General features: G+C 41.7%; 1 protein-coding gene across 1 annotated transcript in view; it reads left to right on the plus strand.

Moving 5' to 3' along the window:
• The window catches only part of LOC306747996 (ATP-binding cassette sub-family C member 4-like), a gene marked incomplete at its 3' end in the record, with an annotated part of 32,863 nt that extends 14,193 nt beyond the window's left edge, over window positions 1-18,670 (plus strand). The window contains exons 21-31 of the mRNA XM_079231107.1: window positions 5,329-5,479; window positions 6,433-6,552; window positions 6,698-6,808; window positions 6,912-7,012; window positions 8,171-8,362; window positions 11,398-11,553; window positions 14,457-14,546; window positions 15,006-15,178; window positions 15,724-15,829; window positions 17,068-17,202; window positions 18,593-18,670. Coding sequence (XP_079087233.1) covers window positions 5,329-5,479; window positions 6,433-6,552; window positions 6,698-6,808; window positions 6,912-7,012; window positions 8,171-8,362; window positions 11,398-11,553; window positions 14,457-14,546; window positions 15,006-15,178; window positions 15,724-15,829; window positions 17,068-17,202; window positions 18,593-18,670 — 1,413 coding nt within the window. The remainder of the gene's footprint in view (window positions 1-5,328; window positions 5,480-6,432; window positions 6,553-6,697; window positions 6,809-6,911; window positions 7,013-8,170; window positions 8,363-11,397; window positions 11,554-14,456; window positions 14,547-15,005; window positions 15,179-15,723; window positions 15,830-17,067; window positions 17,203-18,592) is intronic.
• Between the last annotated feature and the right edge of the window lie 478 nt (window positions 18,671-19,148).

The raw sequence follows: 19,148 nt of genomic DNA on the forward strand, positions 1-19,148 counted from the left end.
ATGGGCCTGGTAGCCAAGGGCCACCCTGGTGCATAACCAGGTTGGGTTACCAAATGCCACCCTGCCACCGTGACAGCCATCTCCCACGAAAGCCTGCGGAGATGAGCCAGCTCATGCACCTCGCACCACAAAGAAGGGAATGTTCGCTGCACAATTCGAGGTAGAGGAGCAGGCGTGGCTCTTTGGTTAGGGCCAAAGAATAGAACAAAGGCGTGCTGAAAACGAATCCCCCCTTCACAATGCCTGAGTGATGTTTGTGGCAGATACCCATCTCACAGTAGACAAAAGCCATCTTAAATGCTGAAAGCACAAAAGATCATATGCACAAAAGCTTTTTGTCTGCTATAGTTTCCCTCATTTTGATAATAAGGTGAATAATGGCTGGAGTAAAATAATAAGTTTTTAGAAGGCGCATTTTCCATCTGAAAACAGTGAAAGTATACAGACTTGTGTTGCACATATAAACTCACTGTACACCAAGTTGGACTTATCCATTCCACCATATAAGTTATTACCTATCTTATGAATCACGAAATACAAGACGCTATACTATATAACCCTGTGTCTGTATTGCAGGGAAAGCTAGCTTTTAATAACTGAAGCGTAAACTGTCAGAATAAGACTGTATATCATATGCACATAATTTCTGCCGGTCGGTTGCTGCAGCAGAAAGTGGGAAGTGATTGGGATAGTGCACAAAGGTGGCATCCTTGGGACAGAACACTTTTGTTTGTGCTGCTTTCTGCTCTTGTTTGCAGGTGTCTTTCATGGAGCAGCCTTTAATGCTTTCAGGAAGGATGATTTTCACTCTTTTTTATCCAAGTATTAGCTGCGCAGAAAAGCTGCTGATCCTGACTATTGTTGCTCATTCACAGAGGGACATTTCCCCAGAGTCATTGTTTAAATGGTTGTCAGGGGAGAATAAAGTGAAACTTCATAAACAATGCCCTAACTGGTTTATCTCCCTCTATGGGGAGAGGCCGCTTCTGTGTGGGGATTTGCACCAGAGCCTCCCCCTTTATGGTGGAGTAAGCACTTCACAGCCCCTCAGCACTGCCCCCATACCCGCCTAACAAGGGGATTCCCTCAAGCTGGGGGAACCTGGTTACACCCCAGAGCCCTATTTTCTTCACAGGTCTCATTTAGTACTAATTTAGTGTATTGGGAAAAAGGCTCTTTCTCCTCTCTCTTTATGGTCAGGGGACAAAGACAGAAATGTCAATTAAAAACACCTCAGGCTTCGGGAACTGTCTGCTTTTGTGCAGACTTGACCTTTAAATCCTGGGTTGGCTCTATTTTCACAGAGGGGGCAGAGGAGGAGGGCAAGACAATGAGGGGTGAGTACAGGGGTCTTTCAGTGGAGGATTTTGTGTGAAGGCTCTTGACCAAGTCACATCACTAACTGTGAGGTCCGATAACTACATTCATAGGTCTTCTAAACCATCCATACAAATTCAGTTTGTCAGCATGTGCATGCTAAGACACCAACTGACAGTTACTTTTATTTGACTGGGATTTAGCCTGCTCTCACAAATGTTAATAGCATATAAACAAGCATAAACACTGTCTCGTAAATCATAAATTACAGCAACCAACAGTCCCCCGGAAGAGATACATTTCAAGTGTGTGTGAGAAAAAGAGGGAGTGCATGTGTGTGGTATGCAAACACAAACCCAACACAGAAGACACACAAGCACACAGCAAAGATGACTATTGTCTAATAACACTCGCGGGTCGATCGTTGTGTGAGTCTGTATATTGTGGCACATTGTGTGTCAGGCTTTTTCACTGGCTTTGTGGGATATGAGAACTGCTGACGTAACCGTGAGTGCTGTAGGATGGGATTTCACCGGCATTCTCTCTCTTCTTTACCATGTTGGTGACAGAAGAAGTGAAGAATTCACTGGCTCCAGGCGTTACACAGGTTATACTGAGAAACACAGGAGATGGTCCTGTGTTGAAATATATAGGCTGCGCCATAAATCCCGTATGACATTGTTTTATGACACTGCCATTGTCTCCCTGCACACAGTAACAAAAAATACAAGTGACCCAGAAAGGTTAGAAGCCTAAAGATTAACTATACTACTTGTTATAGGCACTTATTGGTCAAATTACTGTAAAAAATAAACCAGAAACTGTGAGCGTGTGTGTGTGTGTGTGTGTTTGTGTGTGTGTACTTATGGGTTTGCCTAACTGGCCACTCAGCAATACCACACATGGTCATTTGATGGCGAGCATTGGCCAGCAAAAGCTTCCAGTGTGTGTATGTGTGGTCTCCCATGATGCTGCGGTCCAGCAACTCAGCTGCTCTTACTCAGACATACAGGCCAGTCCAGGGGTCCATTGAGCCTGGGAACTTACATAACAAAGTCCCAATCTTATCAACAATCTCACCTCATGTCAATATGATGAAGATAATGCATTCTATGCTTTCTGTGAGTGACTTTTGTATTTGTGAATTGCTGTTTTCGAACACATTTAAAAATGTTTTTTTGTTGTTTTCAAGAAAGGGAGAAAGGAGCAATGACTGAATGAATGAATTTGCTGGACACAAGTGATTTATAGTAGAGAGAGTGAGAGAGAGAGAGAGAGACCGCATTTCAAAGCCTTTCTCTTATTTCCAAAATGGGGTTGGAAATCAGCAGCTTGACTGAGCCCAAATAAGTGACTTCTTTTACCTTTTCACAGCACACAAAGGCCTAATCCTAGGACTACTTGAGCCACCAATGTAGACAGCGACTGAGACCACCACAGTATGTGTCAGACCCTCCTCACCACACACAAAACACATTGACTGCAGCTTTATGAAGTGAAAATGGCCCAGAAAGGGAAAATGTGAAGGAGGTGTCCACAGTCATTTCTCCCAAAGAAAGGCCATAGCATCTGGGCATTTAATGCTAAAATAAAGCCCAAAGACAGAGTAGAATGGACTGGGTCACTTCTATTGTTCCAGAGCCCGAGTGGAACAGCCCTGTTTTGTTTCAGTCCCACTGACCCTTGCAACTTATTGTGCCGCTCTGTCACGGAAAAGTGTGGAGTGAAAAAAAATTCCAACGATGACAGAGGACTTCTTTTGAGGAATTTTCTTTGCCCTGCTTTCCCCTCATTTCCTGTTTTGTTTGCACTTTTTTTTTCCCTGTGGCAAATATTGCACACTGTCAGTAAATAAAGGGAGGATAAAAAAGAAGTTGTAAAAAGCGTACCGATTCTTCGTGTCCGGAGGGATGTTTAATTAAAGGCAAGTGTTTATTTTCTGCTGTGGAACAACAGTCGCTATCATTGCTGAGCACAAATATAGCAATTAACTTCAATTTTCTGCATTTATTTGGACATCAAAGAGCTGATAGAATCATTGACAAAATAAAGCAATTAGGGTCAGCAGTAATCTCAATGGTCTTTGGACACAGTAGTGCGCCTAGTTTGTTTGAATGACTGAATCAGATGCGTGCGGTAGCTTTCTTTTCTTGCTAAAGAGCAATTAGTGGTAATTCTTTATTTAAACTGTTTGTATACAAAACCTTTCATCCTTTTATCCACTTTTATGTGCAGCGGGATGTGGCTTTGGGAGTTTTCTGTTCCTGTGTGGTTTAATTGGAGATATGGATGTGGTCCAGGGGGGTGAGGTGTATGCTTGTAGGATGACTTATCAAAATCATCTGTGTGTAGTGTGGGTGGGGGGCCACGGTGTTCCCGATGCTGACATGATAAGCGCCAGACCACGCAAATGGATCACATCAAACAGGGGCTTGGCGACCGTGGGCCCTGGGGAGCAGGAGGAGGCAAGACTCCTATCTAATGGTTCCTGTTCCTCCTCTGTCCCCACAGATGACCCCACTGTCAGATAAGCCTGACTCGGACCTCTGTGGCCTCCGACTGAAATGGGGCCAATTAGAATTTAAAGAAACAATCGGCAGACGTGAATGAGCAGTGTCACGGTGTCACCAATCAGCAGCAGGAGAGTGAAAGAGAAATAGAATATTTGATAAGACATTTGTTCAGTTCATATTTGATCCCCTCAAGGGAAGGCTGGATAACATGCAGTAATGGCTCGTGGGCCACCACCTCACTTTGCAGTCTGGTAGCCTTCCATCAAGGCTAAGATTGAAACTTATGTACTGTGAAATTCTTGGGATCAGTTGTGCTCAGTAGCTTCCACCCACTGTTTGATTGTGTGGGCTCCACTACAGCAATGGTTAGACTAGTAATACCCTCTTATCTGAACTGCAAATGAAATTGAGTAGCTTTTCATCATGCAACTACACTGAAAGTGATCATGCTTAAATGTGTGCTTAAGTGGCAGATAACATCCGTAATTAAGGTGCTAAATTAAATTTCCATCTCTCTGGGCTAGTCTGAGACCACTGAAGGTAACAGTACGATCCTAATCTCCACGTTTTAGGATTCATCTCTTAGGATATGTCTAATTTCAGGGTGTGAGGTTTCAATTTTATCATCTATCAATCGAATATGAAATATGTAACACGGTATACCTTTCAGTTGAGAAGAAATGGTCTCTCACATGTGCAGTGTTGGAAGAAGTATTCACATCATTTATTTAAGAAAATAATATGACTTATCACTTAGTAAACACACTCCACTAAAAGTGAGAGTCAAAGAATAAAAGTATAGAAATATTCTCAGCAAAATGTACTTCGTATCAAATAATTAAAACTTGTACGGCACAAAAAAGGCCGTTGTGACTGAGATATATATATATATTCTTTATCAGATTCTTCAATTAGTTTCTAAATACAGTGCAGGATTGGGTGCTTTGGTGTCGTCATTGCCGTCAATCCTGTTTAGGCAGCTCTGGTATCCTGGTCTAGATGTGTCACAGAGCCATTAACACGGGTGATGAGTCACTGTGTTGTTGAGGGCTGTGTGGTTTGAGTGTGATGTATCAGATACCCACAGTGTGGTTCCCAGAACCCTCTGCCAGTCACTGTGGCCATGCTTGTTGGCTGGCTGGTCTGCCAGCAAGGCTTACAGGCCAGAAGTGTTGAAGGGAAAGCCCAAGGGAGCCAGGGATATGAGCTGCAGTGGCCAAGTGGTAAATTCTCACCTGCTACTAAGTGAGAATTAGCGATGTGGTCGTTTTCCTTTCACACTGTGAGTCACATAACCCCAGTCCCACAACCTGCTGTTACCTTACTGTATGTCTGTGATGGTCTCACACAAATACAACTGAAAGTCTCTCTTGTTTAGCCTTAAGAAATATGCCTCACTGCCTGGTGGTAGCCCACACAGCAGCAGCCAAGCTTTTCACTCAGATGCTGTTTGTATTAGTTAGTATTGTGCTCCTTTCTATTTCTCTTTCTGTCGCAGGTAATGCTCCAAGTCATTGGAGTGATTGCAGTAGCTGCCGTCATCATCCCCTGGATCCTTATTCCCGTTGTTCCCCTTCTTGCTGTCTTCCTGTTTCTGCGATGCTACTTCCTGCAGACCTCTAGAGACATCAAGCGCCTAGAGTCTACCAGTAATTTCTTTTTTTGTTGGTGGGGTGGGCATGTCCATTTGTGGTAAGAGACAAAAGCAGACCACAGGAATGCTAATAGACCATTGAGGAAAGCCATGGTCATTAGCATAAAGGCTAAAGGTGGCGGTGGCCTATGGCTCGGCCACACGCAGTTTCCTCAAGAGACGGGAGTTCATGACATCACGTACAATGGGAAAAATGCCAAGTGGGCATGACTAGGCCATCGCAGGCTTTAGTTCATCTATTTTATTCTGGGCTGAGAGCCCAAATGCACATTGGCCAACAGGTTCTATCATCTTATAGAACAAGAGTTCTATTAAATAGCTCAGAGGAAACATTTAGGTTTTGTCTTTGGTTTTGTAAGCTTAACAAATGGCAACAAAAGACCACTCAATTGAAACCTTTCCCAAAATCAAAACTCTTTGGCATCGGGGACATATTGAATGTTTGTATATTTCACTATTTATTACCAAATAACAGTTTCTTTGCCTTCTGAAAGTCAATATATTGAGAAGAAAACCCCAAAACGTCAAGTACAATGTGACTGATTAGCTCACTCAAAAATACAGAATGTTGGAACATAGAAGCAGTAATAAAAGCAGGATATATAAAAGCAAATACATTCTGAGAAATGTGAGTTTAAACTCTTCAAAACTGTTCTAAGAATAGAATAAGGAATGCCTTTGTGTTGAAAAATGTCATTTGTTTCGATGCCATGGATAGCTGATTTTACAGATTCAAGGATAATTTATTGTCATTACTCAACAAAGGGTTGCACAACAAAATGTAGTTGTTGCCCATTCGCTGCAAAAGTAAACACATGACAAACAACAAATCTTGACATCAGGGACACATTGGCCATCATTTGATTATGTTTCAGAAATAAGCATCATTGATGCATGTTTGATCAAATGCTAGCTAACAAATGTGTTGTGTGTATATATCTATTTTAGCTCGGAGTCCCGTATTCTCCCACCTTTCATCTTCTCTCCAAGGACTGAGCACCATCCGTGCCTTCAAGGTTCAGCAGAGGTTTCAGCAAATGTTTGATGGATATCAAGATCTTCACTCAGGTGAGATTTCAAATATATCTCAGTTATGGGTAATAACTTTTTATCAAAGCCATTCAGGCTAATGTTACATTTTTCAATATCAGCAATATTTAGGCTGGAGAGATCACATGTATTATATAATCGGTTTATTTTTCTTTGTTAACAGAGGCATGGTTTTTATTCCTGACTACTTCTCGCTGGTTTGCTGTCCGTCTTGATGGAATTTGCTCAATTTTTGTCACCATCATTACTTTTGGCTGCCTTTACCTCAGGGATGGTATGGACTTTGGCTCAACCCTGTGACACATTGTTGGCATGTGAGACTTTGTTAGTGAAACTATGACGATAAAATCCTGACTGTGTGTTTACTCTGTTTTCAGGACTGGAACCAGGTGCAGTGGGTTTGGCTTTATCTTATGCAGTGACACTCACAGGCATGTTCCAGTGGGGCGTCAGACAGAGTGCAGAGATCGAGAACATGGTGAGAACATTTACATTTGAACACTTAAATTCAGTTTTTATTTTGTATTGCTATCACTAAACTCATTCATGAAAGAGAGTTTTATTTCCCTAAAAACAATTTATTAAATATGTGACAAAGTTCGGGGTCAACTAAACAGAAGTTAACTCTTAATGGCTGATTAGACAATTTTTGAAACAAAGGGATAACAGAAAAACTAAACCGCGTAAACTAAAAATATGATTAGTCTATCAGTATAGCTATTTCAACAATCAAAAAAGTATCAACAAATCAATATTGTCTAAAGAAATAAACAAAATCTCTAAACTAGAAATCCCCCCATGATGTGGCTGGCACTTGGTACATTCTGAATGGCCACTTTATTAAACAGCTTCAAAGGGTGCATCTTTTGCTCCAGCATGACAAGATTTCCCTTCAGCAGTAACAGCCAGCAGCGGCATCCTCAGCACTGGTAACTCAAGAAAATGAGTTACAATGATTTAAGGCAAATGTACCTAAAGACAAAGTAAAGCACAACTAAATGCTTGTGCTACAAATAAAAACTACATAAACTATGATTATCCTGATACAAAAGCCATGTGTCATCACTGAACTGTTTGCTGTAGGTGTGCAGTATGCACAAAGTCAACAAAATTAACTATTAAGTGTAAACGTAAGAAAACTAAGACATGTGCAGTTACCTACATTGAAAACAGCCACGTGGAGACTCTAACATTGCTCAGCTGGATTGTGGGAAATATAGGCTCCAGTGTTTTTAGACTAATTTCAGAGACTAAAAGATATCTTATGTCTAGCTTTTGGCCACTTTCTTTTTTAAATTCTCTGTGATCCCCAACAATTCTCTGTGATCCTCAACATATGGAAGTGCAATACTACATTAGTGGAGTACTGCTTTAAAACACTAATTCTAAGTTATTGTAAGTCACACTAATAACACACTCATTGTAAGTCACTTTGGATGAAAGCATCAGCTAAATGAAATGTAATTCAATGACTACATTTTATGATTTTTGAGATGGTTAAATTTGAAATATCAGTAGGACATGTTATCTGTTTCTTGTTTGTTTAAATAGCTGTACGTGTACTGAATATAAACTATTGCCATTTTCAGTAGTTTCAAGTGATCAAAAGAGCAAAACATTGCTTTATCTTTTGTAGATGACATCAGTGGAGAGAGTGGTTGAGTATGCAGAGCTGGAGAGTGAAGCACCCTGGGAGACCGACAAACAGCTGCCGAATGATTGGCCCAAGGCAGGGTCCATCACTTTTGACAGAGTCAACTTCTCTTACAGTGTCAATGAGCGTTTGGTCCTGAAGAACCTGACTGTCGTCTTCTCATCCAGAGAAAAGGTTCTTGTCTTTATTCCCACCTGTGCATGCTTACTGGTGTGCACAGCCCGTGACTTAGGTTGATATGCAGCTAGTGTAGAAGGCATGATGTGATTCTTTTTTATGTGGCATTATTTTCAAATCAATTATTAAAGGGACACCACATTGTGCTGCTGAATCTTCAGGACTATACCATTTGTGATTCATGGAATACATATCATGTAATTAAGACTGTTCAAGTGGATCCATTTGTTCCCAATTTGCATTTTGAGCTACCTGACGGTGACAACTGTTTATTCACTATGAGAGGAGAAGAGAGGCCAAGGGAGATGGGCGATGGTGGAGAAAGAGAAGCAGAGGGAGATGGTTGAGGATGATTGAAATTGTGTTTAATGCAGGGGGTGTACTTTGCATGGCTATGGTTGGCCAGGGCGGCTGATTTCACAATGGATGGGTTGATAAGTGCAGAGGCCCTGGCTCTGACAGCCCATGGGAGGGATCTCTGTCACATGCCATGGGGGTGAAAGGCTTTGTGCATCCTGACAGTTCCCCTGACACCCTCTCACAAGGAAACCTACACCTACAGTACACGATCCATTCACCTTGGCCCTCACTTCAGTCATTTACTGTACATAATCATATAAAAACACACAACTCACTGCAACACCACAGTTGACCTTCTATTGTTATTATCTACACCAGGAGGGTAATGCGATCGGTTTAGTGTGTGTGTGTCCGTGAGTGAGTGCACACCTCTGTGTCTTTCCAAGGCTAATCTCAAATTATGCTGCAGAAAACTGCATAATATTTTGGGTAACCTGTTATGGCTGCATGTTCAAGGACCTCTTGTGTTTTTGATTACTCACACTTTCTCAAAACAGCTTTTAATGCCTCTTTTATACTGCCAATGACTGCCTGCTGGCTCCTTACTTACAACTCTTAACCAGCCCCTGGCTGATAGGGGCTGCTAATGATAACCAAGTTGAGTGCATTGCCGAACCACAGCCGCTACACAGTGGGGTAAAACAGTTTGCACACTTTATTTTCATGGACAGTGTGTTTGGCTAACAGCGAACGGAACTACCAGTACACATACTGCTGCCACGGCTATGCCGGCAGGCAGTTTGGTGAGTTTAGTTTGTGGCAAGATTATATGTCTTATACGACAACTTCAATCTGATTGCCTGCATCAATTGCCGCTTGCTTTTAAGGTTGAATGAAGTGTGTTTTACAACGCCTTATAGCCCATTTGTGTCTAGATGGGTGGGCGGTATTCATTTAATCACACAACGCAATGGTAGTTGCAGACACACCTGGTGGAGATCTGCACTGAGTGCACATTTTTAATTTGGTGAGAAATGGCTTAGTAAGGGCATATTACTCATCTCTAAGATCAATAATACACAGTCCTTTGCATTTGCATTTTGTTATGCTCCAGATAAAATGTAACTGCAGAATATTGTTTGTTAAATTAACTTTGCTTGTGTGAAATGAGATGGAAAAATAACACGGTAAAAGTACTTTTCCTTGATTAATGAAAGCCAAGGAACCGATCCATGCGGTTTCAAGTGCATTGTGAGATGGTTCTTTTGAGAAAAACTATTTTGGTAATTTTTTTTAAATAGCTTTGTTTACATTCACTGCCAATCAGGAATTAGTTTGGCATTATTATAGTGCAGATTGAGATGGATAGAGAGGAATATAAAGCCTCAGAATTTTAATCTTCACTAGTGTATCCCACTTGACACACTGGAGGAAGTTAACTTCATCTAGTACGCCTACAATTAAAATGTGTGCAATACTTGATTCATGACCAAATACATTTAGCCTAGTTATGTTGTGTTTAGTGGGAATTAGCAAATATTAACATGCTAAGATGCTAAAATACGACTAAGATGGTAAGCATTATGCCTTTAAAGAATCAGCATGTTAATGTCATTGTGAGCATGTTAGCATGCTGATGTTAGCATTAAGCTCAAAGTCCTGCTGTATCTACACACGGCCTCACACAGCCACAAGCATGGCAGTAGACTCTCAGTGTTCAGACCGAAATCAACCATGCATTAAAACACGGCAAAGGGCTGCGTTGGTGGGGGTTGGTGCGTTCTGATGTGATTAAATTGCTTCATGTATAGTTAAGACATGAAATGCAATCTTGAAAGTAACTGATTACGAATTTGAAGTCTTTTCATATGCAAAAAAGCTGCTCAGCGGTTTATAGTACTCACCGAAAGGACTGGGAAGTTATCACAATGACAACACTGTTGTCTTTCGTAACAACAACTTTGTGGTAAACTGTTGAGATACTGTGTACCTGGTACAAAGTAATTTACTAAGAATGTGTGCTTGCAGGTTTCTGCTCAGTCAACACAGCGTCTTGCTGGATGATGTCACTGTGGCAATAGGCCTCATTCAAAGGAATGAGAGGCATTTCATGCAGGGCTCCGCTCACTGAACACAGCCTTTGTCTAATGTCCTGATTGGTTGGCTTGTACAGTACATGATATACACAGACACAAAAAGACGGGTGGTGAAGCCTGTAGAGCCTTGTTTAATGATTTCACCAGTTATCATAGAACTGGAGTTATAGTGAGTAACTAACAGATGGCATATGACATGCGTGACACTTGTCCTATGAAATGAGCACTTGCATAGACTATAGAACCCTTTAAAATAGCTGCCTTGTATCATAAACATGCAAAAGGTCCAAAACAAAATGATACTGATGATACCAAGATGGGTTTGCCTGATGCCATGTGAATACGCTTAAAAGTGATACAACTAAGATATGAAAATACTTTTTGTTTTGCAATGTGACTAATACATGTTCAACAAATCATTTTTTTTAAAGTCATATGACTACAGTCAAAAAAGTGATTTGTTATACCTGTTTGTTGTAAAATATAATGTTTTCCATCAATTTGTTTTTCATATGACCCTCTGTGACATGACACAATAAGCACAAGTATGATTAATAACCCGAAGAAGCATGATGATAATGTCTTTTTCTGTGAATTTGTGGAATTTCTTACATAGCCCTGATTTCTCCACTGCAGGTTGGCATCGTTGGACGCACTGGTGCTGGTAAAAGCTCCCTGATCTCTGCCTTGTTCCGGCTGGCAGAACCTGAGGGAAGAATAATGATTGATGGTGTTCTTACTTCTGAGATTGGTCTGCACACCCTCCGCCAGAAAATGTCCATCATCCCACAGGTGTCCTTTTTAAATTGCTCTCAGTCTCAGCTGTTCTGTCTTGACATATACAACTGTACACTAATGGATAACTCATAATAAAATATGAGACATAATCATATATTCAAACTTATGTACAGCAGTCACAACGTACAGCATAATATTATGTTGCATTTATTGTCTTTGTCCTTTTCTAAAACTGCTGGACCTTTACTTTAACTTCTTCTGTCCTGCTTTTGATTTCTCAAGATTGACAATTTTCAGAAATGTCAGATGAACACTGGTAACAGACACCTTCATGATTTGCCCCTTTTTTTTTTTTTATACGCCTGGCTTTTAAAAAGCTAAAACAAGTGAGGAAATTTACAGTCGTCTCTCAGGGGATTTCTGAAAGTGAGACAAACGGATGCCTTGAGACAGTTTAACTTTATTTCCGCTTCTTGAAACTGATACGGCATTAAGAAAATGCCAGCCTGCGGGTGAGTGTCAGCAGAGTGGAGGGAGGGGAGAAGACTCCCACGGCCTGTACTGTGAAGAGAGCAGTTCCCCATCCCTGACAGAGGATTAGCCCTCTACCCCCCAAACATGGGAAAGCTGCTTAGAAGAAGTCTCCCCCATCCTCACAGTCAGAGTCCCCTTGTACACCGTCACTTAGCCCAAGTCTCAAACATTTCGAGGGTGCAGCCAAGATGCCCAAAAACTGTTTCATTAATGCTTTTCAGTGGATTTGATAGGTTTCTGGCATTGCTACTACTCCAGATAAAGTTGTACTTCTTCGTTCAAAGTAGTTTGAGATGGATGTGATGTGTGTTTGATGTGATTTTGTTTACTCTTTCTGTTTCTCCTGGGAGAGACTTGCAAAAAGTGGCAGGTTACCAGTCAGAACTTTAACTGCATGCCCATCTGTATCACACACTGATTGTATTGCATTTTCATGATATACATTCTTACCAGTAGTGTCTCTCTGTATCATGCTCTTAGTTTTACATCTTGTATCGGCCAAGTCCCTTAGATTTACACAAATCCACCTGGAAGCCTTTTTGTTCTCCTCTGAGATGTCAGAGATGAAATGATATTCAGTCAGCCTTTAAAATGGGAAAAAAAAATCTTGATATAAATTGCTAGTTGCGTTACCTTTTCATGTGGAATTTTTAGTGTGATATGTATGCTATACATTGCCAGTGAGGAGTTTCATTATTTTCCAGCCACAGATTTGATTGTGATAAGCACTTATTAGCATATTGTGTTAAAAAAGGATCTATTTCAGTTTCTATTGAATTCTCAGAAATGACTTAGAAAATATGGTTTTTGTGGCAAACACAGAGCTTAGAATTGGTGGAGCACATAATCGGTCTATGGAAAGCTGTGCTTGAAAGCAGTTTTTCCCACCGAACATTGAATCCTCAATTAACGTGTGTCACAAAACTAGTTTGAATTGGGACTTCAGTTGGCTTTATGACAAGGCGGTATTTTGGTGACAGAAGGAAAAGCTCATTGGAAGTAAACAGGTGTAACATTTTCTAAGGCACAGGTAGCAAGCATGAAAGTCCTGCAAGCTTGACTTTTTCTGGATGAAAATGGAGCAGTTACTCCCGAGTTTTGTAAACCTATACATTTGTTGAGACTTGATTTTGCATTTGAGAGGTGTGTGCTGCATAAATTGGTGTGCTTATACATACCTGAGTTTATACCTGATTGCTTTCCCGTCACAGCCCTGGGTGCTGCCCTGTAAATGAGCACAGAGGAAAGTGTGAGTGAGTCACACTCACACTAGAAGTACTGTAACCTTAATGCAGGACACTCAGCCTTTCAGACCCATTGTGTACCTTTCTCTTGCTCCTGGTCTAATCTCACATTTGCCAGGTAGACAATTCCTATCTTGATATGAAATTAGATTAATATGTTGTTGAGTAAACTTCAGTTACCACATTGCCATTACTGTTGAGGATACAGTTGAAGTCAGTTCTTCTTATGGGCATTTACTTGCTGCTACCTCTATTGCTGTGATAGATTCTGCCACATCTCTCGAAAGTTTTTTTTCAAATCATCATCATAACCATTTAAGTGTCATAAATTATGTTTCAAAGAAAAGTGCAGCTGTATTTGTTCACTGATGGAAAAAAAGGCATATGAAAAGCTTATCTATAGCAGCTCTGTACCGTGAGAGGCAAGACGGCCTCCGTATGACGACCTGGGAGAGTCCTCAAAGGAGAGTCCTCGAAGGAGTTCAGTAGATCACTTCAACACTGGATAAGCATTTATGAATAAATATCTGAGATGCCGGCTTGCTCCTGTTTATCAGGTTTACCACAAACAGAGTGGCATGTCAGAACAACGCCTATGGACTCGTAGGCTTGTTCCTCGGCTCTGAAATTGAGAGCTTTATTTACTCTTTTAAAGATGACTGTGTCGATGAAAAATGATACAGGTGTGTGTGGTGCAACATAAATACATATCTTGGACATCCTAGCTTTCTGAGATCTGAGGCTGTCCTTTTATGAGGATAGTAAACTGATGCGATAACCCCTTGTGACAAATGCTTGTGCAGTAAAGCTGTTACTTTTGGCATTTTGAGATTATCATTTCAAATACAGCTACTGTATGAAAGCCTTTGTCTGGTAACAGTGACTAGATGGCACTTTTTCTGCCATATTATATATTCAGACAATGTCGCACATGTATTATCTACCAACACCAGGGCACAAGTGCTCGTTTTCCAAGTAAAATGATCAACTTATTGAAGCATATTTGGCAAGAGCATTGAATAGAACTCCTGAGTGTAGCAAGTCCTTTGTGAGCATCTTCCCCTCAAACATTGCCTAGCGGCGCTCTATAAAGCTTGTCTTAACCCTTTCATACATCTTCCCTCTTGTCATTATCTTAACTGGCCACGGCCTTCTCTTTCTATATCCATCTATCCACAGGACCCAGTTCTCTTCACGGGCACCATGAGGAAGAATCTGGACCCTTTCAGGCTGCACACAGATGAGGACCTGTGGAATGCACTCCAAGAGGTACTCCAGCGTGGCTCTGAATGATTCCCCCTCGCCGGCCCAGGGGGGGATCCCTCTGTCCCGCTGTACAATGCTGCCATTCAGCCTCCCTGCTCGCCACAAGTCATGGGGGGAAATCCCATTAGGGCCATGGGGCCCAGCTCAATGTGCGGCTTGTAACTGGGAACCATTGAAAATGCTGGGGGAGATGTGTTTGGGCAGTCAGGCCAACTAGGATGAAGGCTCCCCCCACAGTGAAGGGCTTCAGCTCCTGGTCCTGCCTCTGAATGGGTTTGGTGGCCTGGATTAAAGCTAGAGGCTGGCCACAAGAGAGCACTGGCCAAGGTCATCAGTGGACCTGGCCCTGCATTGTGCCAGGCGGTTAATGGGTGTGTTTGGATAGCTCTTTAAAGACATCCCCACAGGAAGCTTTTATGAAGGGGTAATGAAGGGTTGGGGCTCTGCTCTCCTTCTCTGCAGGTGCAGATGAAGGGCGTAGTGGAGGACCTGCCCAATAAGTTGGAGACGGTGCTGACTGAGTCTGGCTCTAACATCAGTGTGGGCCAGAGGCAGCTGGTATGTCTGGCCAGGGCCATCCTCCGGAAGAACCGCATCCTCATCATTGATGAGGCCACAGCCAATGTGGACCCAAGGTCAGGTGACACTTGAGTAGTCACCTGAAAACATGTAACATCAATGCTTGAACGCTCCTTTTTACTTTACTCGCAATACTGTAAACTAATGCTACTCCAGATGTTTTTTAGCTGGGTTTAATGAAACTGTAGCACCACTCTTGTACACACTGGAAATGATTTCCAAAATGTTTAAGAATGTTCTGTAAATAACTCAATAGCACATACTCTAAGTGAAAAGGTCATGCAAAGATGCACAAATGTAGCTTTCCTGCAGTACACAGTCAATAAATAATCAAAAACAAACCACAAACACCAAAAGTAAAAACAATTACGCTATTTGTACAAAATATGTTGTGGAATTGGAAAAAACGAAAATGCAATTCAAAATGAACCAAACCTATCTTTGTTAACATAAGGAGCGCTGCTATCTTTTGTTGTTTACACCTACTACTGCACATACCTCACTGCTGATGAGCCATTGTTCAGTGTGAAGCAAAACTCCCTGCCCAAGGGTCTGTAGGAAGCAGATTTTTTGTGCTGAGGTGTTGTGTTCCCTCCTTCAGAACTGACGGCCTCATCCAGCAGACTATCCGGGACAAGTTTCAAGAGTGTACAGTCCTCACCATTGCTCACAGGCTCCATACTATCATTGACTGTGACAGAATACTGGTAAGTAAGAATGTGTTTTAGATGAGATCACCATCCTTCTGTAATCAGTTAACAGAAAGAAAAAAATGACCAGCTATAAGTTCAGAGCTTTCAGTCCTAACATTGTGTGAAATTCCTTCACAAATTAGTTCTATCTTTTCAACTTTGATAAATTAAGCTCCCATTGTGTACAGACTATGTGATATAAGGGGAAGTATGCACTCCCACTGCTGTACATCAAACTCACCTGATGTTCAGAGCTAACAAACACCTCTTCCTTTCTTTACAAGAAGCCTACTGTACTATCTTTAGAAATGCAATTCACTTCCTCTAAATTGCAACAGCTGGGCTGATTTCTCGCTCACAGCTTTCCTTCTCATTGAGCCTTTGCTCGGGCCACTTGATCTTTGGCCCTTTCCTGCTACTGCCTGCAGAGGTGCCAATTAGTGCCATTTGTGGCAGCATTTGTTAAGCGTCTGTGGAGGATAGGGCACGACCTGGTGGCTGCTCGGTCACTGAGAGGGTGGCTGAGAAAAGCCAAATATCACACAGCGGGGACTGTTTCACACCTTCGCTCGTGTTAAATGCCCCCAGATTGTTGCACACTCTAGGAGAACTAAATTGGGGCCCATCTGAATTGCCTTGTCCAAATCTTAAACTGTGCCAATATTTTGAAGCATAAGGCTTTCCAAGATATAAACTATAGATAGTCTCCCTTAAAAACTGGGCTTTAGCGATAACACACTGTTTGTCATTGCTCTAAGGGCATCGAGCTTGTTAAAATTTGTCTATAATATAATTGTAGTCTTTTTCAAATTGCTTGGATTGGCACTATTCTTTGTGTGGTTTATAGGCCATGTGATGACACAGAAATGATGGTAATTTTCTAGTGTCTGAAAGGTGTGATTGTTGGATTTGAGTGAGGACCCCCCTGAGCCGCTGAAATGCCATGATATATACATGGATACATCACTGATCTTCAGTCTGTCAGAGTCAGCGTACTAGACTTTCACACTGCTAACAGGCTAAGCTTATTGTCCGTGGCCCTGTCGAGCACAAACAGGCACCGGTGTTTGTCGTTGCATGAGTCACATGAAATGGATGGTTCCAGTGTGCAGAGAACTAGTGTTTCCCCATTCATCTTGCCCTGTCTGCATGCATAACTCAGCAGTGAAACAGCTGAAATGTCAGTTTTCCCCAAAGTAAAGTATACAGGCAGTGACACACACTCACACCCAGCATTGTATGTGTGATTGCAGGTTCTCGATGCCGGCAGGATCCAGGAGTATGACGAGCCATACGTGCTGCTCCAGAACCAGGAAGGGCTCTTTTACCAGATGGTCCAACAGACAGGCAAAGCCGAGGCCGCCTCACTGCTGCACGCAGCCAAACAGGTAACCACACCCATCTTTGTCCCAGGACGGGGCTGTCACTAAATAGAGTCCAGCCAGGGCACACTAATCCCAGACTCTCCCTCTAACTCCAGACTTCATTGCTCACCTCCAAAATGATACAGTTAAGCAAGAGGAGATGTGCATTACCCTGACAATGCAAAGACACTTGATTACCATTTTAATTTAAAGTGCATACTTGGAGCATTGCAACACCATAACATTAATTTCGAGAGAGAAATTGTCCCCTTTGTAGATTTACATCCTCTGATATTATCAAAGAAACTCTCCGTATAATCTTTCTTTCTCATAATGTAAATTTGAGATCATTTTAGAGATGATTCTAGAAAAGCAGCTTTCTTTGCACTATATCTATTTGGAAATATTGGGTTTAACTTCATCGTGATTTGGGATAAACTTTCTATGGGGATTACTGTAATAGAGAATGTCCATATTTTTTCCCTGTGAAATTCATTTGTGATGTATTTCCCCTTCAGACACTGAGCAGATAAGGGCCAGCTATTCATTGTTCAATTCCATTTTATGTGCATCTGTCTGGGACTACAGATACCATATTGCAACTTCAAACAGGTCTTTGTGAAATAAGAAAAAAGTAGGCATCATTTCATTTTCTCTCTGTCCCTCGCACAAATTTATCAGCGGAACTGTATCTTCTCAGCCAGAGGAGTGAAATGAGTAAAATACTGATTTCAAAGACTCAGCACAGTGTGGTATTATTTGGTTTCGTCTTACCCGGCACACTGGCGGATTGGTAGTGACATTGTTCAAGCCCTTACGTTTTCTTTTCTTTATTGTAGGGTTCTCTCCTTAGATCAGATTACTGCAGCATCCATAACTGTCTAGCACCACTTATTAAATACTGAGCTGGTCCACATGTTGTGTGTCAAGTTTCTATAGTTGTCAGTCAAGGTTTAAATACATTCAATAATCTGATATCAACCTCTAGCTCCTTTGTCCATGTTGAAAGAGAATCCCAGAGTAGACGGTATATCTCATGCCGAGGCCAACCTGTTTTCACCCGTTTGCCTCTTTTTCTCAAACTTTCTGTCATTGAAATCGTCGGTCTGTCAGAGCCTCTTTGTGCTTTGAAATCAAGCATTTTTTTAAATCAAGCATGTTGTAGAGACACTTTAAGCAAACACACAAGTAAAAATGAACTCAAATAAAACAAAAAATGTCAGTGATTATCTCCAATTTCTTCCCCTGTGAATTTCACAGCGCTAAATAAGCCACTTTTGCACGCTTCAGTGGGTGACAAATCCCTTCACCTGGCTCCGACTGGATCTGTCATGAATCACGCCTTAGCAGATTGTAGCTTAGATTGGACTGTGTGCTTGTGTTCTGTGACACTGCTTCCCTGATGCACTTCCAGGTTTACATGAACAAAAAGCGAGTGACAGACGTGCGCTGTGCCAAGGACATCTGTGTCATCTTTGAGACGTCTCTTTGACAGTTTGGAGAGTTGCTGTGGCCCTCATGCTCGCCATCGCTGACCAAATCTTTTACCAGATATACCAGACATTTTGATATTCCTTCCAGTATATTAAAATGTGTTTAGTCTCCCAACAGGCAGAGTATAGTGCATGCTGTATTAGATTGGCGTAGTCCTTTGGTGTGGAACAGTAAAGAGGCAAGTATCTGAGGCAGGGGTGCACCTTTATTGACAGCATATAACTGCATGGCTGTTTATTGATTACACCCGGCTATGTTTATGTATGTGTCCCGGTCTCTTGGGTAGCTTCAATCCTGCACTGGTGCTTAAAAGAGTGCAGATATTGGATGTGTTTATCCTGGTGCAATACATTATTGGTGGCTTAAATGATCCTTAAGGCAAACATTGTTTGGTAGAACTGAAGTCTTTTCATTATTTGGAACATGCTTGAAAAGACAAAGAGAACCTCAGAGGAGACGGCCTTGTTTTCAGTAAT

Source organism: Taurulus bubalis (assembly GCF_910589615.1).
Source record: "Taurulus bubalis genome assembly, chromosome: 15".
In the NCBI taxonomy this organism is placed as follows: Eukaryota; Metazoa; Chordata; class Actinopteri; order Perciformes; family Cottidae; genus Taurulus; species Taurulus bubalis.